The following is an 18,608-nucleotide window of genomic DNA, read 5'->3' on the forward strand; positions in this document are numbered from 1 at the left end:
ATGCAGGTAGGGACGGGGGGGTTGACCATGAGTTGAGTGCCTCTTCTCCCCTGGAGCTGCCCCTCTACTTGGCTAATTTGGGAATCTCAAAGCTCCCAGACCTACCCAAGATTGACTTGCCATATATATAGAGAGAGTCCTGTCAGCAGCTTCCTGATCCCCTTCTGGAAAGTGACAGTCAGTGCTATATTGGCCCCTGAACTGGAAGCCTGCTCCCCAGCACCCCTCAGGAAAGTATCTCAGCCTTGGCTTTTCATGAGCTCTCTGTCCCCAGGAGCTAGGATCTGATGACCAGCCTACTCAGGTTCCCTTCTCCATTTACTTCAAAAAGACAGAAGCCCCTGTCCCCTCACTGAGCTCAGCTTTCCCGGGCCTGGCTCACAGTCATGTGTGGTATGGTTATGTGTTCTCCAGGGAATAAAGCAAAGAACACTGCAAAATGGTATTAGGTGACCCTGGGTTCCAGCTGCTGGCACTGAGGGAGGCTGGACAGGTGTCCAAGCGGAAGTGACATTTTTGTGAATCATGATATCTGGAGGGGCAGGGTGGTTTCACAGGGGTGGTCACTGCCCCTCCCACCTGAACAGGAGTGTGTCTTACGTAGCCTTGAGAAGAGACCTCTAGAGGAACAGCCTTGTGACAGGGACCTCACTCCCCATGGCCTCCTGTCCTGCAGTTCTCTACTTGAGTGGTGAGAATGCTGTCCTAAGAGCAATGCCTCCTGCATCCTCACCCCTGGCCTAGCTCTGTCCCTGCAGCCACACAGAAGTGCCTGTCCCTGTCCCCTATCCCACAGCTCTGTGAGCTCTACCAGGCCTCCCCCTTCTGGCTGGGCTCCTGGAGCTGCTCCTGAAGGCTGAATGGTAGGGGAGGGGACCCACAAAGTGTCCAGTGCCCACTTTGGGCACTGGCCTGGCCATATGCAGAAATGGTGGCCACTGAGGCAGTTTATGTGGGCAAGGCCTGCTGGAGACCAGCAAGGGTGCTAAGAAAAAGGAAGGTTAGAACATCCAGCTACAGTGTTCTACCCAGCAACTACCTCTGTCCCAGACATGGGAGCTCAACATGGCTCCAAGGGGCCCCAAATCACACAGTCCCCTTCATGTCCATTCTCAGCCAAGCAGCAGACTCTCCAGGATGAGCCAACTGGTGAATCAGGTACTGTTCCCTCCCCTCCTTCCATTCTTCTGCCCCATCTCCTAGGCACAAAGTAGAGACAAAAGTACCCATTCCACTTGCCATCCTACTTTGTGGTAAACAAAACATGTTACATACCAGGACCCTCCTGTCCATGGGATTTTGTCCCATGATCCCCCTGAGCTGCTCCTCTCACCTCCATGTCCGGATAGCGACTCTGGTCAGGACTAGCCCTCTGCTTCCAGGGAGCCACTTGAGGCTTCTCAGGGATCTAGTCATTTGCTTCTTTGTCCCTGGTACTGTGCTGTGAGAGAAAACCCAAGTTCCCTGAGCACTGAGGGTCAGGCAGTTAGGGAAGGGTGGGAAAGGTCCCAGTGTAGAGGGAAGAAGCTCATGGAAGGGTATAAGGGCACCTTTGTTCACCGCTCCTATCTGCTCAGGTGATGCTCTCACTTGGCATCACAGAAGCAATCTCTGGGAAGAAAGAGGTGAAAACCTCCAAGGGCTTTGGGTATTTGGGCAGATATGGTCAGGGATGGGAGGATTGGTAGAAGAAACCCTAAGAGAGCAGCAGTGACCTTCAGGAAGAAACTCCCAAGTGTCTATCAGCTGTTGTAAAACTGGACAATGGGTAGACTCCATTCTCCCCAAGGAACCTGATCTCTGCTGTGCCATTCAGGGGTCAGGCTAGCCTGGCCTGGGACAGCCTCCCACTTGAACACCTGGGTCTCAGCGTCACTTTGGTCACTTACTAACACTTTGCTAAAGCCTTTCTGAGCCTCTGTTTCCACTCCAGGGGCTTAAAAGAAGTCTATTTCATCCCCAAATCTCTCTTCTCTGCCTGTCATTCATTCCAAAAGCGTTTACTCCCCTCTGCAAGTGCAGCTGCCCTTGCAAATGCTCTTGAAAGGTAGCTGAGGGCACAGCGAGCTTCTCATCTTTCAGGGAGGGATACATTTATCTGATTCCACATCGCCCTCCAGACCTTGAGCTGACCCTGCCCCATAAATGGAGACCTCCCGGAAGCACCCTTGCTGCTGCTCCCTGTGCTGTGCCCAGATGGTTCCAAGCCACTGGACCAGAGCCTAGGCAAAGACTTCAACACAAATGTTCCTTTGCTAATGGGAGGCTGAGCTGTCACTGGCCCAAGCAGGAGCACTCACACCCAGCCATGCCATCTATTCCATCCGACACCTGTTTACTGAGCTCTAACCATGTGCCAGTCATGGTGATAGGCCAGGAGGCAAGCAGTGGGCAAGGAGGGAGGTTAGCCATGCTACCACCCCAGCATCCTCCCCGAATGGCCTCAAGGATCTGACTCCAGCAAAATCCTCAAGGAGGGGAATGGACCCTGAAGGTGGGCAAAGCGTGCTGGGAGAATTCAGCTGGGTCTCTGGGCCTTAATGAGGCAGCAGTGCCATTGCATGTCTGGTCAGGCAGACTGACCACAGAGCAAAGTCCTATCACATTTAAGGGAAAATAGGATGCTGGATTTCCTATCAGGCTCAAAAGCAATGAGCTGGCAATAAATCAAGAACTAAAAAGCCATGTTAGTGCTTCACACTAAATTTCCAAGCCCAGGAAACAATTGTGCATTAAAATCCATCGGAGGAAAAAAAATCTATTAAAACTTCAGGAGAAATGCTTTGCTATAAATTAGGTTTTTCTGCCAACCAGGATAATTCAATAATTTCCCCTTGACATTCTCGAGATTGCTCTTTGGGGGGAATTATGATGCTTTGAAGTTGGGAGCTATTTGTTTCCAAAGTAAGATGAGGAGTTGAGTAGGAGCTGAGGCAAGAGGCCTGGGACAGGGGCTGTTCTAACTCAGGGAGGAGGACCCCCTCTGGTGGATCAGTAACACTGAACTGAGGGGTTCCATGATAGCTGGAGGATTATAATTCATAGCAGTGAACAGGAGACGCCTAAGACCACATAAGGTCTAATAGTGAATATGGGGGACTTAGGGAAGGGTCTTCTAGTATCATCCTGATAGTTAAGGCAAACATAACCTTACAACTTTCCTGAAAAAATGTCTAGAACATTCCCGAACTCTATAGAACCAAATCTGGTCTTTGGTAACAGCTCCTGAGATGACTTCATAGTTTGGGGATATAGGGGACCATCTTCCCTCCCAATTTCCTTTGCTGTGCAAGGTCCCTCCCCTCCCCCTATGACTTGTCAACTCTGCTTTCCCTGCACAAGGTCCAACATAGCCATGATGCCAGACTGTCTTAGGTTGGTCAAAGCCACTCTGGCTGGTCAAGGCAGCTGGAAGAGGGAGAAGGGAGGGTGCCTGGCAGGGCAGGCATCTTGGAGGACTGGCCACAATTGGCCTGGCCACTGAGCACTAGCCTCAAGATAACTATAGGGGAAGAGGATAGGACATGGGCAAGGAGCCTGAACCAGGATCTGGGCAGGACAGGGTTCCAGAATCAGCTTGTCTGGTTCTGAATTCTGTTCTTCTGTTGGCAAGTCATTCAACCTCTCCAAATCTTGGTTTTGGCATCGGTAGAATAGGGGTAGTGACAGTGCCTATCTTACAGATAGAATTAAATGTGACAATGTGTGAGAAGCACCTGGTGCCATGCCTTGCACACAAAAGCAGTACTTAGCTGAGCACAGTGCTGGTGGTGGTGGGGCAGCTCAGTGGTACAGCACTTGCCTGGCATGCATGAAACCCTGGGTTCAATCCCCAGTACTACCACAATAAAAAAAAGCAGTACCTTGGCCCTCTTTTGGAGGCAGGGTCTCACTAAGTTGCTGAGGCTGTCTTTGAACTTGTGATTCTCCTGTCTCGGCCTCCCACATAGCTGGAATCAAAGCATGCTCCACCATGACTGGCACTTAAAATCTTCAGGACACAGGGCCCCTGATCCCAGACAACAGTGCTTCCCACAGCTGGAAAACATCTCCTGTAGCCCCTGCTCAGGTCCCTTTCTCTCTCCCTCCTTTTCCACCCCAACGACCTGTTCTGGAGGTCTTGTCTCCTTCAGATAGAACTATGAAGGGTGATGTCCACTGTAGAGCTGGGCTGCCTGCTGGCACTGTCATTCCATCCTGCCTGGTCACTGTGGCCAGTATGTGGCTACCAACAACCTCCACAGGAAGGATGGCTGATATTTGAATTCTCTCATTTTGCAGAAACCCTGGGAGGTGAAGTAACTTTGCTCAAGCTCACACATTTGGGGAAGAGGTTGAAGCCAAGATTGGGGCCCAGGTCAGACCAACACAGCCACAGAGCAGAGTCTCATCTCAGGATTACCCCCTCCCTCCCTCCTTCCCATGAATCAGAGCCTCTCAGAGACCCCACACTGGTCACTGAGACTGAGTGGCAAACAAAGGCAGGGACGCGTGGGAGTGTCCTTCTCAATATTCTCTGAGTCTCCAGGGGAAAGATCACAGAGCCCAGCAGAAAGAGGTCAAAGGGGAAGGAAGTGGGAGAGCCTGAGAAAGTTTCCATGTAAGCAGTGGTCAGAACCAGCCTTCTCTTGGACACCGCCTGACCTACAGGATAGAGGAGCTCAGGAAAGTCATCTCACCCCACCCTCTCTTTGAATCATTTCTCCACAAATACTCCCCATTCCACATGATGGGGAGCTCAATCCCTCACAGGGTGGCCCCTAGTGCAGGCTGCTCTTCACTCCTTGACTCCCTTTAGGGTTCAGAATGCCTTTCTGTGGCATTGCCCTGTCCCCAACCCATAGGGGCAGGGAGGAGGGTAGCAGGGCAAATCTGTGAGCAAGTCAGGGGCCTTCTAGAGACTGCATCTCCCCAGAGAGCAGGGCTGGGTGCTGGGATGGCAGTAATCCCAGGGGGCTGGGGCCAGCCCTATATCTGGGAATTTCCTTCAGAGGGGAGGTCAAGGGGAAACTCAGGGCTGGGGAACTTTTCCACCATTGGAAACCAGGTTGGGAATTCAGCAGATGCTTAATCTATATCACTGAGCTTGCTTGGGAATGATAGATATGTGTACTGAGTTAGTTCCCAGACCTGGGTTCCTAGTTTTGCCTAGGGAAGACATCACCTAGGAACCCACTGGCATCTGGCAGAGTGGGACATGATGGGTTGGAAGGGCAGGAGGGGTCTAGGAGCTTAGAAGCTGTAATCCCTACCACTCAGTAGCTGTGTGATCTTGGACAAATCACTTGGCCTCTCTGAGCATCAGTTTTCTTGTCTCTAAATGGAGGTAACAGCAGCTCAGGCTGAGCCAAGGCTTGTTGGAGTAACTTACCGATACCTGTGAAGTGAGCACTGGGCATAGAGTCAGCGTTTAGAAAATGCCAGCCTTTGTTACTATTGGAAGCAGGTGGGGAAACCCATGGGAAATCCGGACGCCTCTGGGAAGCTGCGGGTAGTGGGCCGCCCTTCCCAGAGTCGGGGGCGGGGCATCTCCGGCCACGCCCACGCCCCGCCCCGCCTCCGGGTCCGGAGCTTCCTTGGGCCAGCAGGAGCTGAGTCACCGCGGCCCCGCCGGCGGTTGACCTTATCTCAGGACGTCGCTACTACCAAAAGACCTCGACCCTGGCCCTGTTCGCAGGCTACATCCAACTTGCGCCAAGTCCCTCCAGCAGTTCTGGAAATGTTCCCAAGGGCCATGGACTTGGGGTCCCGAGGAAGGAGGGAGCCTCCTCCCCGTCTGCCTGGAGGACTTCCAGGAAGCCCCTGGCCTAGAAACCCCTCTGTGCTGTGGGCACCACTAGCTCCGTTTTCCTTGGGGGTAAGCACTGTTTCTGCAGACTCCCCTAGAAATGCACGTTCCGCCAGGGTGAGCGCCACCCCACCATCTGAAGAGGAAACCAGAAGACTGGATAACTGAGGGCAGATGGGTCTCAGGAGCCAAGGGCGAAGGCGGCCTCGGGGGCCGCTGGGACTCGACAGGGCAGTCGCCTGGGCTCCCTCGGGCCCCGCCTGCCCCCCTCCCAGCCCCCAGGACTCAAGGGGAAGTGGCGGGTGGGGGATGGGGAGCCCAGCTGACATTCTGTAAACAGAGCGGATTTGGGCCTCGGCCAAGGACGGGGTGTCCTGGCCCAGCCTGGGTGTGAGGCCCATCCTCGGCTCTCCAGGACACCCCGCCCTGCCGGGCTGCCCCAGGGGTGCCCGGCCCACAGCCAGCTCCAGCCAGGATGTGTCTGAGTTTGGGGAAGTGGCCAGTTCCCTCCTGGGGAACGTGTCTGGGACTAGGTCTGAGGGAAGGTGTGTGGGGCCGGGGCTTCTCTTCAAGAACCGTCAGGTCGTTCATTCATCAAATGCCAGGCTGGGGAGGGCGGCCTCTGGTCCCGGCCTCTGGAGAAAGCTGTGCTGGGTTCTCGCCCAACCCCCATCCCCACCTTCAATCCTGTCCACTGTGCTTCCGCTGCCTGAGGCAGCGTCCTTGTGGGGGTAGGGAAGCTAAGAAAGGAGGCTCAGGTTCTGAGTCCTTCAAGGTCCAGTCCTGCCCCCTTGGCTTATTGCCAATTGTGATATCCCGTGCCAGTGGCCTCACAGGGGCAGCTTAGAGGACAAGGAATGCCCTGGAGAGGGGGTGGGGAAGGACAGGCATCTAAGGATACTCCAGCAAGAGCCAACTGTGGTATGAGGTGGGGATGGGGTCCCTCGTGTTTTTGGAGAGATGCTGGCACCCAGTGGGTGGAGGCACCTGTGGGTTATGCCTCTAGTCAGATATGGAGAGGAGTCGTGGGGGTTGGGAGGAGAGAGCTTGGCAAGGGCAGAGCGCCAGACACAGGACTTTATTGGAGGGGATAGCACTTCCCAAGATGTGCTCCAGGATATTGGATGGGATGAGCAAATATGCTTGGGAAACACCTTTCAAAAAAGCTAAACACCATTTACAGCAGGCTTTCTCAGAACCTTTATTTCAGTGCTAATTAATGAACATCCTTGCTTTCCAAAAGAGGGATGAGATGCAGAAGGCTTCCTCCCACCTTAGGCCCAGTCTCATGAGACCTGTGCTCCTCCGAAAACACGGAGGCCCAAGGATTCGCAAGTATTTCTTACTTGATGTCTCTGGACATGATAGAATGAGCGTGCTTATGTACCATCAAGAAAAACACAGCTTTCCTAGAAAGCCAGATTGGAAGGGCAGCCTGCACAAGCCTGGGCAGAGGGTGATAGATGTAAGAGAATGTTAAACCTATGAGTCTGGCAGACTACAAAAACGTTTCCAGGTCCAAGATCCCAGGCAATCTTCTCCTCCAAATTGGGTCCCCAGTTCAGCATCAGAGACTCTAGGGTTCTTGGTCATGGTTGAAGAATTCCATGGCCTATGCAGAATATATACCAGAGGTTGTAGATAGTGGCAGGGGTCACAGCTGGAGGCTGGACTCAGTGTAGTCCCTCTCTAGGACATAAGCCCTATGTTGCTGCACACCTGACTCCCCAAAAAGCACAGGAACAAAGTTGGCCTCCAGAAATGGGCTTTCTCATCACCAATTTGGTTAGGTAATAGTACCCACGCTGTACTACTCAGGAATCCCTTTGCCAAATAGGACCAACGCTAATAGGACCTGCACCTTCACTGGAAGGCAGAAGAATGACAGAGGAGAGAGAATGCAGACATGGTACCTTCTTGCAGCATTCCTGGAGTTTACCAGAAATCTCTGGAGCACCAAGTAATGGGCTGTAGAATCCCTGCTTGAGCAGGTGGGAAATAAGGGTCAAGGGTATACAGGTTAGAACCATGGCTGGTCCCCTTGTCCTTACCAGCTGAAGAAGTAGTGTGTATGTGCCTACATCCTTCCCATACCTGCAAGTTTATTGTGCAAACTGTAAATTACAATATGGCGTCTTATATGTAGTGTGAAGGCAGGGTGAGAATGGAGTGGTCAGTGGGAGCTGACATCTCCAGTGAAGGACTCCAGGAGGAGGTAGGGTGTGGTAAATCTTTCCAGGTGGTAAGAGAAGACTGGCCTGGCTGGTTGGGCCAGCATCAAAAGAGAAGTTTGGAGAGGCCTACAGGATCAGCATTGTCAGTTTCTTTGGTTCTGGACCTCAGTCTGAAGACTGTGAGAGTATCTCAGGGGATCCTGCAGAATGTACACCCCCAAGTCCTACCTTCTGTCAAGCCTCACTCTGCTTTCATGGCCACCTGAGGCTCTTGAGGTTTTTCTGTGTGTCTTCTTTTCTTGCTTGCTCAAATGCATTCCTCAGCTGACCACTTCCTACCAGCCCAACTTGACTTTAGCTGAGATCACAAGAAACTTGGCTTTCAGATCCATTTAATTGTTTTTCTAAATATCAAGATTCACATATGATTCGCCTATTTAAAATGTATAATGCAATTTTTTGTGTGTATATTCGCGGAGTTGTGCAACCATCATGACAATCAATTTTAGAACATGTCATTACCCTCCTTCTCAAAAAGCTATAGCCATTAGCAATTACTCAGCTTTGCCCCCTTTAGGACTCACCTCCGACCCTAGGTAACCACTAATTTACTTTCTGTCCTTTTGGATTTGCCCATTGTACATATTTCATTTAAATGGAATCAGGCCCAGATATGAGTGCTTGCCTAGCATGTAGGAGGCCCTGAGTTCATTGGATCCCCAGCACTTAAAAAAAAAAAAAAAAAAAAAATATATATATATATATATATATATATATAGTCTTTTGTAACTGTTGTGACTTTCATTTATGTTTTCGAGATTCATCCATGATATAGCTTGTATCAAAATTTCATTCCTTTTTATGACCAAATAATATTTAATATGCCACTGTAGAGAGATATACCACATTTTATTTATCCATTCATCAGTTCATAAACATTAGGATTGTTTCTACTTAATAATGCTGTTATGAAAGCTTATCAATACATTTTGTGTTGGGGGGTGCATTATGTTTTCATTTCTCTTGAAGTTCCTTGGAGTGGAATTGCTGGGTCATGTGGTAACTCTATGTTTAACCTTCTGAGGTTAACCTCTGTTAATTGATTTTCCAAAGCACCATTTTATATTTCTACCACCAATGTATGATGGTTCCAATTTCTCTACATCCTTGCCAACACTTGTAATTATCTGAATATATCATTGTAATGGTGCGAAGTGGTATCTGATTATGGTTTCTTTGCATTTCCCTGACAGCTAATGACGTCAAATAGATTTTCATGTGCTTATCAGCCATTTTTATATCTTCTTTGGAGAAATGTCTGTTCAGATGGTTGCCCATGTTTAAACTGGGTTATTTTTCTTTCTTTTTAATATATTTTTAGTTGTTGATGGACCTTTATTTATTTATATGTGATGCTGAGAATCAAACTCATTGCCTCACACATGCTACGCAAATGCTGTACCACTGAGCTGCAACCCCAGTCCCTGGGTTATTTTTCTTTTCATTTTTGAGTTATAAGAGTTCTTTATATATTTTAGACACAAGTGTCCTGTGACATATATAATTTGTAATTTTCTGAGTTGTCTTATATTTTCTTAATGATGCCCTCTGCTGCACAAAATTTTTAATTCAGATAAAGTTCAATTTATCTGTTTTTCCCTTGGTCGCTTGTGCTTTTGGTTTCATAGCTAAGAAACCATTGCCTATTCTAAGTAACAAAAATTTACATGAATCTGTTCTTCTAAGAGCTTTAGCTCTTATAATTAAGTCTTCGATTCATTTAGTGTTAATTTTTTCATATTGTAGGAGATAGGGGTCAAATTTCATTCTTTTGCATCCGAATATCTAGTTGTTTCAGCACTAATCATTGAAAAGACTATTTCCCCCAATGAATTGTGTTGACACCCTTATCACAAATCAGTTAGCTAGGGCTGGGATTGTGTTTCAGTGGTAGAGCGCTTGCCTAGCATGTGTGAGGCACTGGGTTTGATCCTCAGCACCACATATAAATAAAATAAATGTATGTATCCATCTACAATTTAAACTATTTTTTTTTTTTTTAAATCAGTTGGCTTTAAATGTAAGGATTTAATTCTGGACTCTTAGTTCTATTTTATTGATCTGTATGTCTAATCCTTATACCAATAACACACAGTCTGGATTACTGTAGCTTTTTGGGTTTTTTTCCCCAGATTGTTTTGGCAATTCTGGGTCCTTTGCATTTCCATATGAATTTTAGAATCAGCCTATCAGTTTCAGCAAATCAGTCAGTTGGAATTTGATGAAAACTACATTGAATCTGTATATCAATTAAGAAAATATTGCCATCTCAACAACATTATGTCTTCCGATCCATGAACATGGGATGACTTTCCATTTATTAGGTCTTCTTTAATTTCTTTCAAAAATGCTTTGTAGGACTGGGGAGATAGCCCAGTCGGTAGAATGCTTGCCTTGCAAGCACAAGGCCCTGGGTTCGATCGTCAGCACCACAAAAAAAAAAAAAAAAAAAAAAAATGCTTTGTAGTGTTTAGAGTAAAATCTTGTGTTTTCTTGGTTAAATTTATTGCTATGTATTTTATTCTTTTGGAGTGTTTTCTCAATTCAATTTTGGATTATATTGCTGTGTACAGAAATACAGTTCAATTTTGTATATTGGTCTTACATGCTGAAAACTTGTTTATTAGTTTTAGTAGTTGTTTTATATCTACTAGACAAAACATCATGAAGGAATGTTGAATTTTTTCCAAATGTTATTGAGATGATCTTCTGGTTTTTATCTTTATTGCACTGATAAGCTATATTACATTAATTGATATTTAGAGATGGAACAAATTTCACTGGATCATGGTATAGGAACCTCTTTACATGTTGCTGGATTTGGTTTCTCAGCATTTCATTGAGGATATTAATGTCTGTATTCATAAGAGATTAGTTTGTAGTTTTCTTTTCTGTTAATATCCTTGTCTGGTTTTGTTAGCAGAGAAATATTGACTTCATGGAATGAGTTGGTAAGTGGTAGGCTTTCCCTCCTGTTTATCTTTTTTTTTTTTTTGGTACTGGGGTGCTTTACCACTGAGCTACATCTGCAGTCCTTTTTTAATTTTTTTTTTTTTTTTTTTTTTTTTTTTTTTGAGAGAGGATCTCACTAAGTTTCCCAGGCTGGCCTTGAATTTACAATCCTCCTGCCTTAATCTCCTGAATCACTGGGACTACAAATGTGCGCCACGGAGCCCAGCTGCTTATATTACTTTTAAAAATACTAAATTGGCATCTTATGAAGTTTAGAATGCTGCCCCCCAAATGTTAACATCACATTTGTGATCTACAGTGAAATATCATTCATACATTTTTAAAAAGTAATGAAGTAATGAAGTATTGATACATTCTATAACATGGATGAACCTCAATAACATCTCACAAGCCAGGCACAGTGCTACATGCCAAGTCTATAATTCCAGTGATTCTGGAAGCTGAGACAGGAAGGATCCCAAATTCAAAGCCAACCTCAGCAATTTAGTGAAGCCCTAAGCAATTTACACCCTGTCTCAATGTAAAATATGAAAAGGGATATAAAAAGGCTTAGTAGTTAAGTGCCTATGGGTTCAATCCCCAGCACCAAAAAAAAACCAAAAAACAAAAAAAACTCACCAAGTAAAAAAGCCAGTCACAAAAGGTTGTCTATGATTCTGTTTTTATGAAATATGTGTAGTAAGTAAATCTGCAGAGACAGAATGCAGATAGATGGTGGATGGTTGCCAGGGACTGGAAAGTGTGTGTGTGGGAGGCGCAGGTGGACAGTAACTGCTGGAGGTTGCCAGGGTTTTCTTTTGCAGTAATGCTAGTGTTTTGAAACTAGATAAGGTGGTGGATGCGCAACCTTGTGAATGTACTGAACGATACTGAATTGTTCATCTTGAAGTTTGTATTTGTACTAACTTGAAACGTTAGTATTATGCTAGTATCAAAACCAGGTAAGAATATCATAAAAAAATAAAATTACAGACTGCTATCTCTTAGCAATATAGATATGAAATTTTTCAGCAAAATACTAGAAAACCAAATTAGGTGAATTTGAGTGAATTTCATCTTAACAAAAAATTACATTTGTGAGCATTACTCTGATTTAAAGCTCTTTAGCAGTGTGATTTTGAAATGTTTTATCAGATTTTAAAATTATAATATGTATTTGCTTATGGCGAAGTAAAACAATAGTTAAGGACTGGGTTTGTGGCCCAGTGGTACAGTGCCTGCTGTGAGGCATTGGTTCAATCCCCACCACCACATAAAAATAAATAAAATAAAGATATTGTGTCTATCTACAACTAAAATTTTTTTTTAAATAATAATAATAGTGGGGCTGGGGAGATAGCTCAGTCGATAAAGTGCTTGCTTTGCAAGCACAAGGCCATGGGTTGGATTCCCAGCACCACTAATGATAATAATAATAATAATAGGTGTATGTGCAAATCTCAGAATCCCATGATTTTCTTTTTTTCTTTGTACGGGGGATTGAACCCAGGAGCTCATTATCACTGAGTTACATCCCCAGCCCTTTTTATTTTTTTATTCTGAGATAGGATCTTGCCAAGTTTCTTTGGGCTTCACTAAGGAGCTGAGGCTAGCCTTGATTTTGCAATTCTCCTGTCTCGGCCTCCCATTCACTTAGATTTCAGGCATGTGCCACCACACCCAGCCCATAATGACTTTTCAATAGCTACAAAATATTTCATTAGAGATATACCTTATTTTATTGTATACCTAACTCATCTTTAAAAAAATTCTTTTTCTGTTTTTCTGTTTTTCTTTCTTTTTTTTTTTTTTTTTTTTTTTGTACTGGGGATTGAATTTTTATCTCAGGGACACTCTACTACAGAATTATATCCTCTATCTGCTTCTTTCTCTTTCTTTTTTTCTTTCTGTATTTATATATCTATGTATTTATGTATTAGTACTGGGGACTGAACATAGGGGCATTTTACCACTAATCTACAACCCCAGTTCTTTTTATTTTTGAGACAAGATCACTAAGTTTCTAAGGTTGTCCTCAAATTTATGGTCCTCCTGCCTCACACTCCAGAGTCACTGGGATTACAGGCATGTGCCACCATGCCTGGCACCTTTTTTTATTTTTTATTTTGAAACAAGGTGTTGCTAATTTTTTCAGGCTGGCCTCAAACTTTCACTCTTCCTGCTTCAGCCTCTCAAGTAGGTGGGATTAGGGGTGTGCCACTCTGCCCCAATAAAACTTTTTATTATGTGTTATGTTTTCATGAGTGTCTTTATGATTGTTTCATAGAAGTGAATTATTATTTCCTGAAAATCATCTCCTTAGGATTGATTCCTAGAAGTGAGTTATTAGGTCAAAGTAGAAAGATTAGTGCTTGTAAGATTTTTCAAGTGCACTGCCAATTTTTTCCCACAGCTTCAGCAACATTATGAATTATTATATTTTTAAAATATTCACTGGAAAAGGCAAAAATATAAAGTTATTATATTTTAGAAGTTATTATAGGAGGGTTGTGTGTATAGCTAGCATGCATGAAGACATGGTTTGGTCCCCAGCACTGCAAAGGGAAAGGGGAAAGGAGGAATAGGAAAAGAAGAAGGAGGAGGAGGGTGAGGAGGGAGAGGAGGAGGAGGGGGAGGAGGGGGAGGACAAGGAGGAATAAACTAAATACATGCAAAAATAATAATACCATATAGGGGCTGGAAGTATAGCTCAGTTGTAGTCCTTTCCTAGCATGTCTAAGACCCTGAGTTCCATCCCCAGCACCACAAAATAAAAAATAAAATAGAAAATAATACATAAATTATATTATACTAGAATTAAAATTTTGTTTATCAAAATGTCATCATAGGGGCTGGGGCAGTTGGTAAAGTACTTGCCTCACATGCACAAGGCCCTGGGTTCAATCCCCAGCACTACAGAAAAAGAAAAAGAAAAAAAAAAACCCTAAAATGTCATTGTAGGGGCAGGGGTTGTGGCTCAGTGGTAGAGCACTTGCCTGGCATGTGTGAGGCACTAGGTTCAATTCTCAGCACCACATATAAATAAATTAATTAAATAAAGGTCCATTAACAACTGAAAAAATAGTTCATAAAAATTTCATTATAAAAGTGATACAGTAAGAGGAAATATTTAGAAAACATACAACTAGTAAATGGCTCATATCAGAAGATATGAAGAACTTCTACTGATTCCTAAGAAAAAGAACAAAATAATAGTAGAAAAATTACATATAAAAAAGTCATGGGGCTGGGGATATAGGTCAGTTGGTAGAGTGCTTCCCCTGGGTTCAATCCCCAGCACCAAAAAAAAAAAAAAAAAAAAAAAAAAAAAATTGTGGATCAACAGGCTTGGTGGCACAGGCCTGTAATCCCAGTGGCTTGGGAGCCTGAGGCAGGAGGATTGTGAGTTTAATGCTAGCCTCAGCAACTTAGTAGGCCCTAAACAACTCAGTGAGACCCTGTCTCTAATAAAATTTAAAAAGGGGATAGGGATGTTGCTCAGTGGTTAAGTACCCTTGGGTTTAGTTCCTGGTACCCATTTAAAAAAAAAAAAACTTGTGGATGTAGCTAAGGCAGAATTTAGAGGGAAACCTATAATATTAAATCCATATGTTTAAAAAGAATTGTTGCAAATTAGTAAGGCACCAGGGGTGAGCCACTCACACCTGTAATCCCAGCTACTTGGGAGACTGAGGCAGAAGAATCACAAAATCAAGGCCAGGCTGGACAGCTTAGCCAGATTCTCAGCAACTTAGTGAGACCTTGTCTCAAAATTTTTAAAAAGTGAAAGATTTTAAAAAGCACTGGGAAGGTAGCTAACTGGTAAAACACCCATGAGTTCAATCCCTAGTAGCCCCTAGAAAAAAGAAAATAAGCCAAGGATGCATTTCAGAAAGCTATAGTCAAAGAAAGTGGATGAATGACATAATAAATATAAGAGAAGAAATTAATAAAACAAAACCAAACACACAATAGAGAGAATTTGTTGTTCTTCAATAGACTTTTTTTTTTTAAATTGGTACCAGGGATTGAACTCAGAGGTACTTTACCACTGAGCCACATCCTTGGCCCTTTTTTGTATTTTATTTAGAGACAGGGTCCTGCTGAGTTGCTTAGGGCCTCACTGAGTTGCTGAGACTGGTTTTGAACTCAAGATGCCTCAGCCTCCCGAGCCACTGGGATTCTGGGATTACATGTGTGTGCCACTGCACCCAACTTCAATAGACTTATTTTGATGCTGGGGGTTGAATGTAGGACCTTAGCTGTGCTAAGCACATACTCTGCCACTCACCTACACCCCAGTCTTCAATAAGACTATTTAAGTTGATAAAACTGGTGAGACTAAAACAGAAAAAAGCATGAATAACTATTAGGAATGAAGAAGGGGACATTATAAGAACTACTGTACACATCTTAAAAATACTATGAGGATGTTATGAACAATTTGATGCCAATAAATGTAAAAGATTTAGATGAAATAGTTTTCCAGAAATAATGATTTACCAAGTGACTGAAAACATGGAAAACCTGAATAATCCCATAATTCTTTTCCCCCGTTTTGTACCAGGGATTGAACCCAAGGGCACTTAACTACTGAGCCACATCTCCAGTCTTTATTTTATTTATTTATTTATTTTTTTGAGACAGGTTCTCCCTAGCTTACTCACAGCCTCGCTAAATTGCTGAGGTTGGCTTCAAACCTGCGATCCTCCTGCCTCGGCCCATAACACTGAAAGAGGTTGAAATAGTAATTAAAAAATTTCCGGGGCTGGGGAGCTGGGGAGATAGCTCAGCTGGTAGAGTGCTTGCCTCACAAGCACAAGGCCCTGAGTTCGATCCCCAGTACCGCAAAAAAAAAAAAAAAAAACAAGAAAATTTCCCACAAAGAAACTCCAAACCAAGAGAGCTTTACCTATGAGTAATGTTGAACACTCAAGAAATAAAATAATTCTGTTCATTAACAATCTCTTTTAGAAATCTGGAAGTTTCTCCCCTGAAGAACTGAAGTTATACCCTTCAGCTCACTTTGTGGAGTTAACATGATCTTGACCTCCAAATCTTACAAGGCCAGTAAGGGAAAGGGAAAGGCCAATCTCATTTACGAACACAGATATAAAAACACTAAATGAGCTCTTCCTGTCTCAACCACTCCAGGAGCAGCATATTACAGTACAGACATGATCAAATCCAAGAATTGCACCACACACAACCAATCCCGAAAATGGCATAGAAGTAGCATCAAGAAACCCGGATCACAAAGATACGAATCTCTTAAGGGGGTAGACCCCAAGTCCCTGAGAAATATGCATTTTAGCAAGAAGCACAACAAGAAGGGCTGATAAAGATGCAGGCAAACAGTGCCAAGGCCATGAGTGCATGTGCCGAGGCTATCGAGGCCCTGGTAAAGCCCAAGGAGGTTAGGCCCAAGAGGCCAAAGGGAGCCGGCTGCAAGCTTGATCACCTTGCCTTTCTTGCCCACCCCAAGCACCAGAAGCACATTCATGCCCACATGGCCAGGGGTCATAGGCTCTTTGGTCAAAGGCCAAAGCCCAAGCCAAGACCCAGGCTGCAACTGTAGCTCCCACTCCCAAAGGCGTGTAGGCTCCCAAGGGTGCCCACGTCCCTGCAAAGGTTCCATAGTAAAAGCCTCTGTGAATGTGAGGACAGAAAGACTGGTGTGACCCCTGAGCCCCTGTCCACTGGGACTGGTGTCTTCCTGTGCTGTTTGTACAAATAAATCCAGAGGCGGAGGGCGGAAACCCTCTAAACAAAGTTGGGTCATCTATAAATGGAATAGTACATATGACCAACAAATTTTATTTGATCCTAGATTGCAAGCTACGGTTAACATTTAAAAACCAGTTAATATAATGTGTCACAACGTATTTAAGGAGAAAATTCATGTGGTAATCTCAACGAATGCAGAAAAAGCATTTAATAAAATTTAACATTGAGCTGGGCACATCAGTGCATGCCTGTAATCCCAGCTACTCTGGCAGCTGAGGCGGGAGTAGTGCAAATTCAAGGCCAGCCTCAGTAATTTAGCAAGACCCTGTCTCAAAATAAAAACTTAAAAAGTGCTGGAAGTGTAGCTCAGTGGTAGAGCACCCATGGATTCAATCCCAGGAGGGTCAAAAAAAAAAAAAAAAATGTTGTTTAGATTAAATGGATGAATAATTTAAACAACAAAAAAAATTTTTTTGGCCAAACCAGAAATGGAAAGAAACTTCCTTAATCTTATAAAGACTGTCTAAAAAAATAACTAAAATAAGCATCATATTTAGTGCTGAAACATTGAACATTTTCTCTTTTGAACACTGGAACAAAGCAAAGATATGGATTTTTCTTTTCTTTTTTTGCAGTATGAGGGTTTGAACCCAGGACCTCCCTCCTGCTAAGCAAGAGCTTTACCACAGAGCTACCTACCAAGCCCTTTTTAGTTTGTATTTTGAGACAGGATCTCAATAAATTGCTGAGACTGACCTCCAATTTGCAGTCCTCCTGCTCCAGCCTACCAGATTGCTGGGATTACAGGTGGGGCCACTGTGCCTTTTGCTGTCACTTTCTTTGAACATTATACTGGAGATTCTGGCCAGCACAGCCAAGAAAGAAAAAGAATCAAAGAGAATAATGATTGGGAAAGGAAAAAGCAAAACTGCCAGTATTTATAGATGTTATGATTGTGTACAGAATTTTTTTAATCTATAGATAATTAGAATTAATCTATAATTCAACAAGTTTCCTGCATTTTGAAAAATCAATATACAAAAATCAATGTATTTAACAGTAACAAAGAGAAAATTATTTATTAAAAGGATAGCATTTATAATATTTTTAAAGACCAAATTATTAGGAATAAATTTAATAAAACTTATGTAAAGCTGTAATGCAGAAAAATATAAAGTATTTTTGACAGAAGTTAAAGACAGTCTTAGTAAATGGAGAAATATATGGTGTTTGTGAGCTGGAAAACTCAATATTACAAAGATTGTCAGTTCTTCCTGAAGTCATTCATAGATGAAATGCAATTTTTTTTTTTTTTTTTTTTTGACTAGTGACTGAACCCAGGGGTATGTTACCACTGAACTACATTCCCAATCTTTTTTTAGTTTTGTTTTTGAGACACAGTGTCACTAAGTTGCTGAGGATCTTGGTAAGTTGGTAATACTAGCCTTGAACTCGGGATCCTCCTGCCTCAGCCTCCTGAGTAGTTGGTATTACAGTCCACCATACCCCGCTATTCAATGCAATATTTAATAACTCATTTGGATTTTTTTGTGTGTGAACCTAATGAAATGATTTCTAAATTTATATGGACATGCAAAAGGTCAGAATAGCCATGTCATTGTTGAGAAAGACTGAAGTTAAAACAGTTGTTCTCCTGGCTATCTATAAAGCTATAATAATTAGGAGAGTGTGGGACTAGGGCACACAGGGAGCACACAGGGAGGCTGAGGTGCTGAGTTCAATTCCCAGCACTGTAAAAGAGAAAGAAAGAGAAAAGAGAGAGGGCGTTGCATTGATTCCCAGTCTTTCATAATAGTTTTTCATTTTGAAGGAACCCAACTTATCAATTTTTATAATTTGTCCTTCTTGTATCCTATTTAAAAAGTCTTTGTCAAACCCAAGATCAC

The 18,608-nt window shown here is 43.8% G+C and overlaps 1 protein-coding gene across 1 annotated transcript in view; it reads right to left on the reverse strand.

Moving 5' to 3' along the window:
* The window catches only part of LOC306663738 (uncharacterized protein), an 80,593-nt gene that overhangs the window by 32,682 nt on the left and 29,303 nt on the right, over nucleotides 1-18,608 (reverse strand). Inside the window, exon 5 of the mRNA XM_079144307.1 lies at nucleotides 4,107-4,286. Within this exon, the coding sequence (XP_079000433.1) occupies nucleotides 4,107-4,286 (180 nt within the window). The remainder of the gene's footprint in view (nucleotides 1-4,106; nucleotides 4,287-18,608) is intronic.

The sequence above is a fragment of the Sciurus vulgaris genome, assembly GCF_902686455.1.
Source record: "Sciurus vulgaris genome assembly, chromosome: 6".
Taxonomy (NCBI): Eukaryota; Metazoa; Chordata; class Mammalia; order Rodentia; family Sciuridae; genus Sciurus; species Sciurus vulgaris.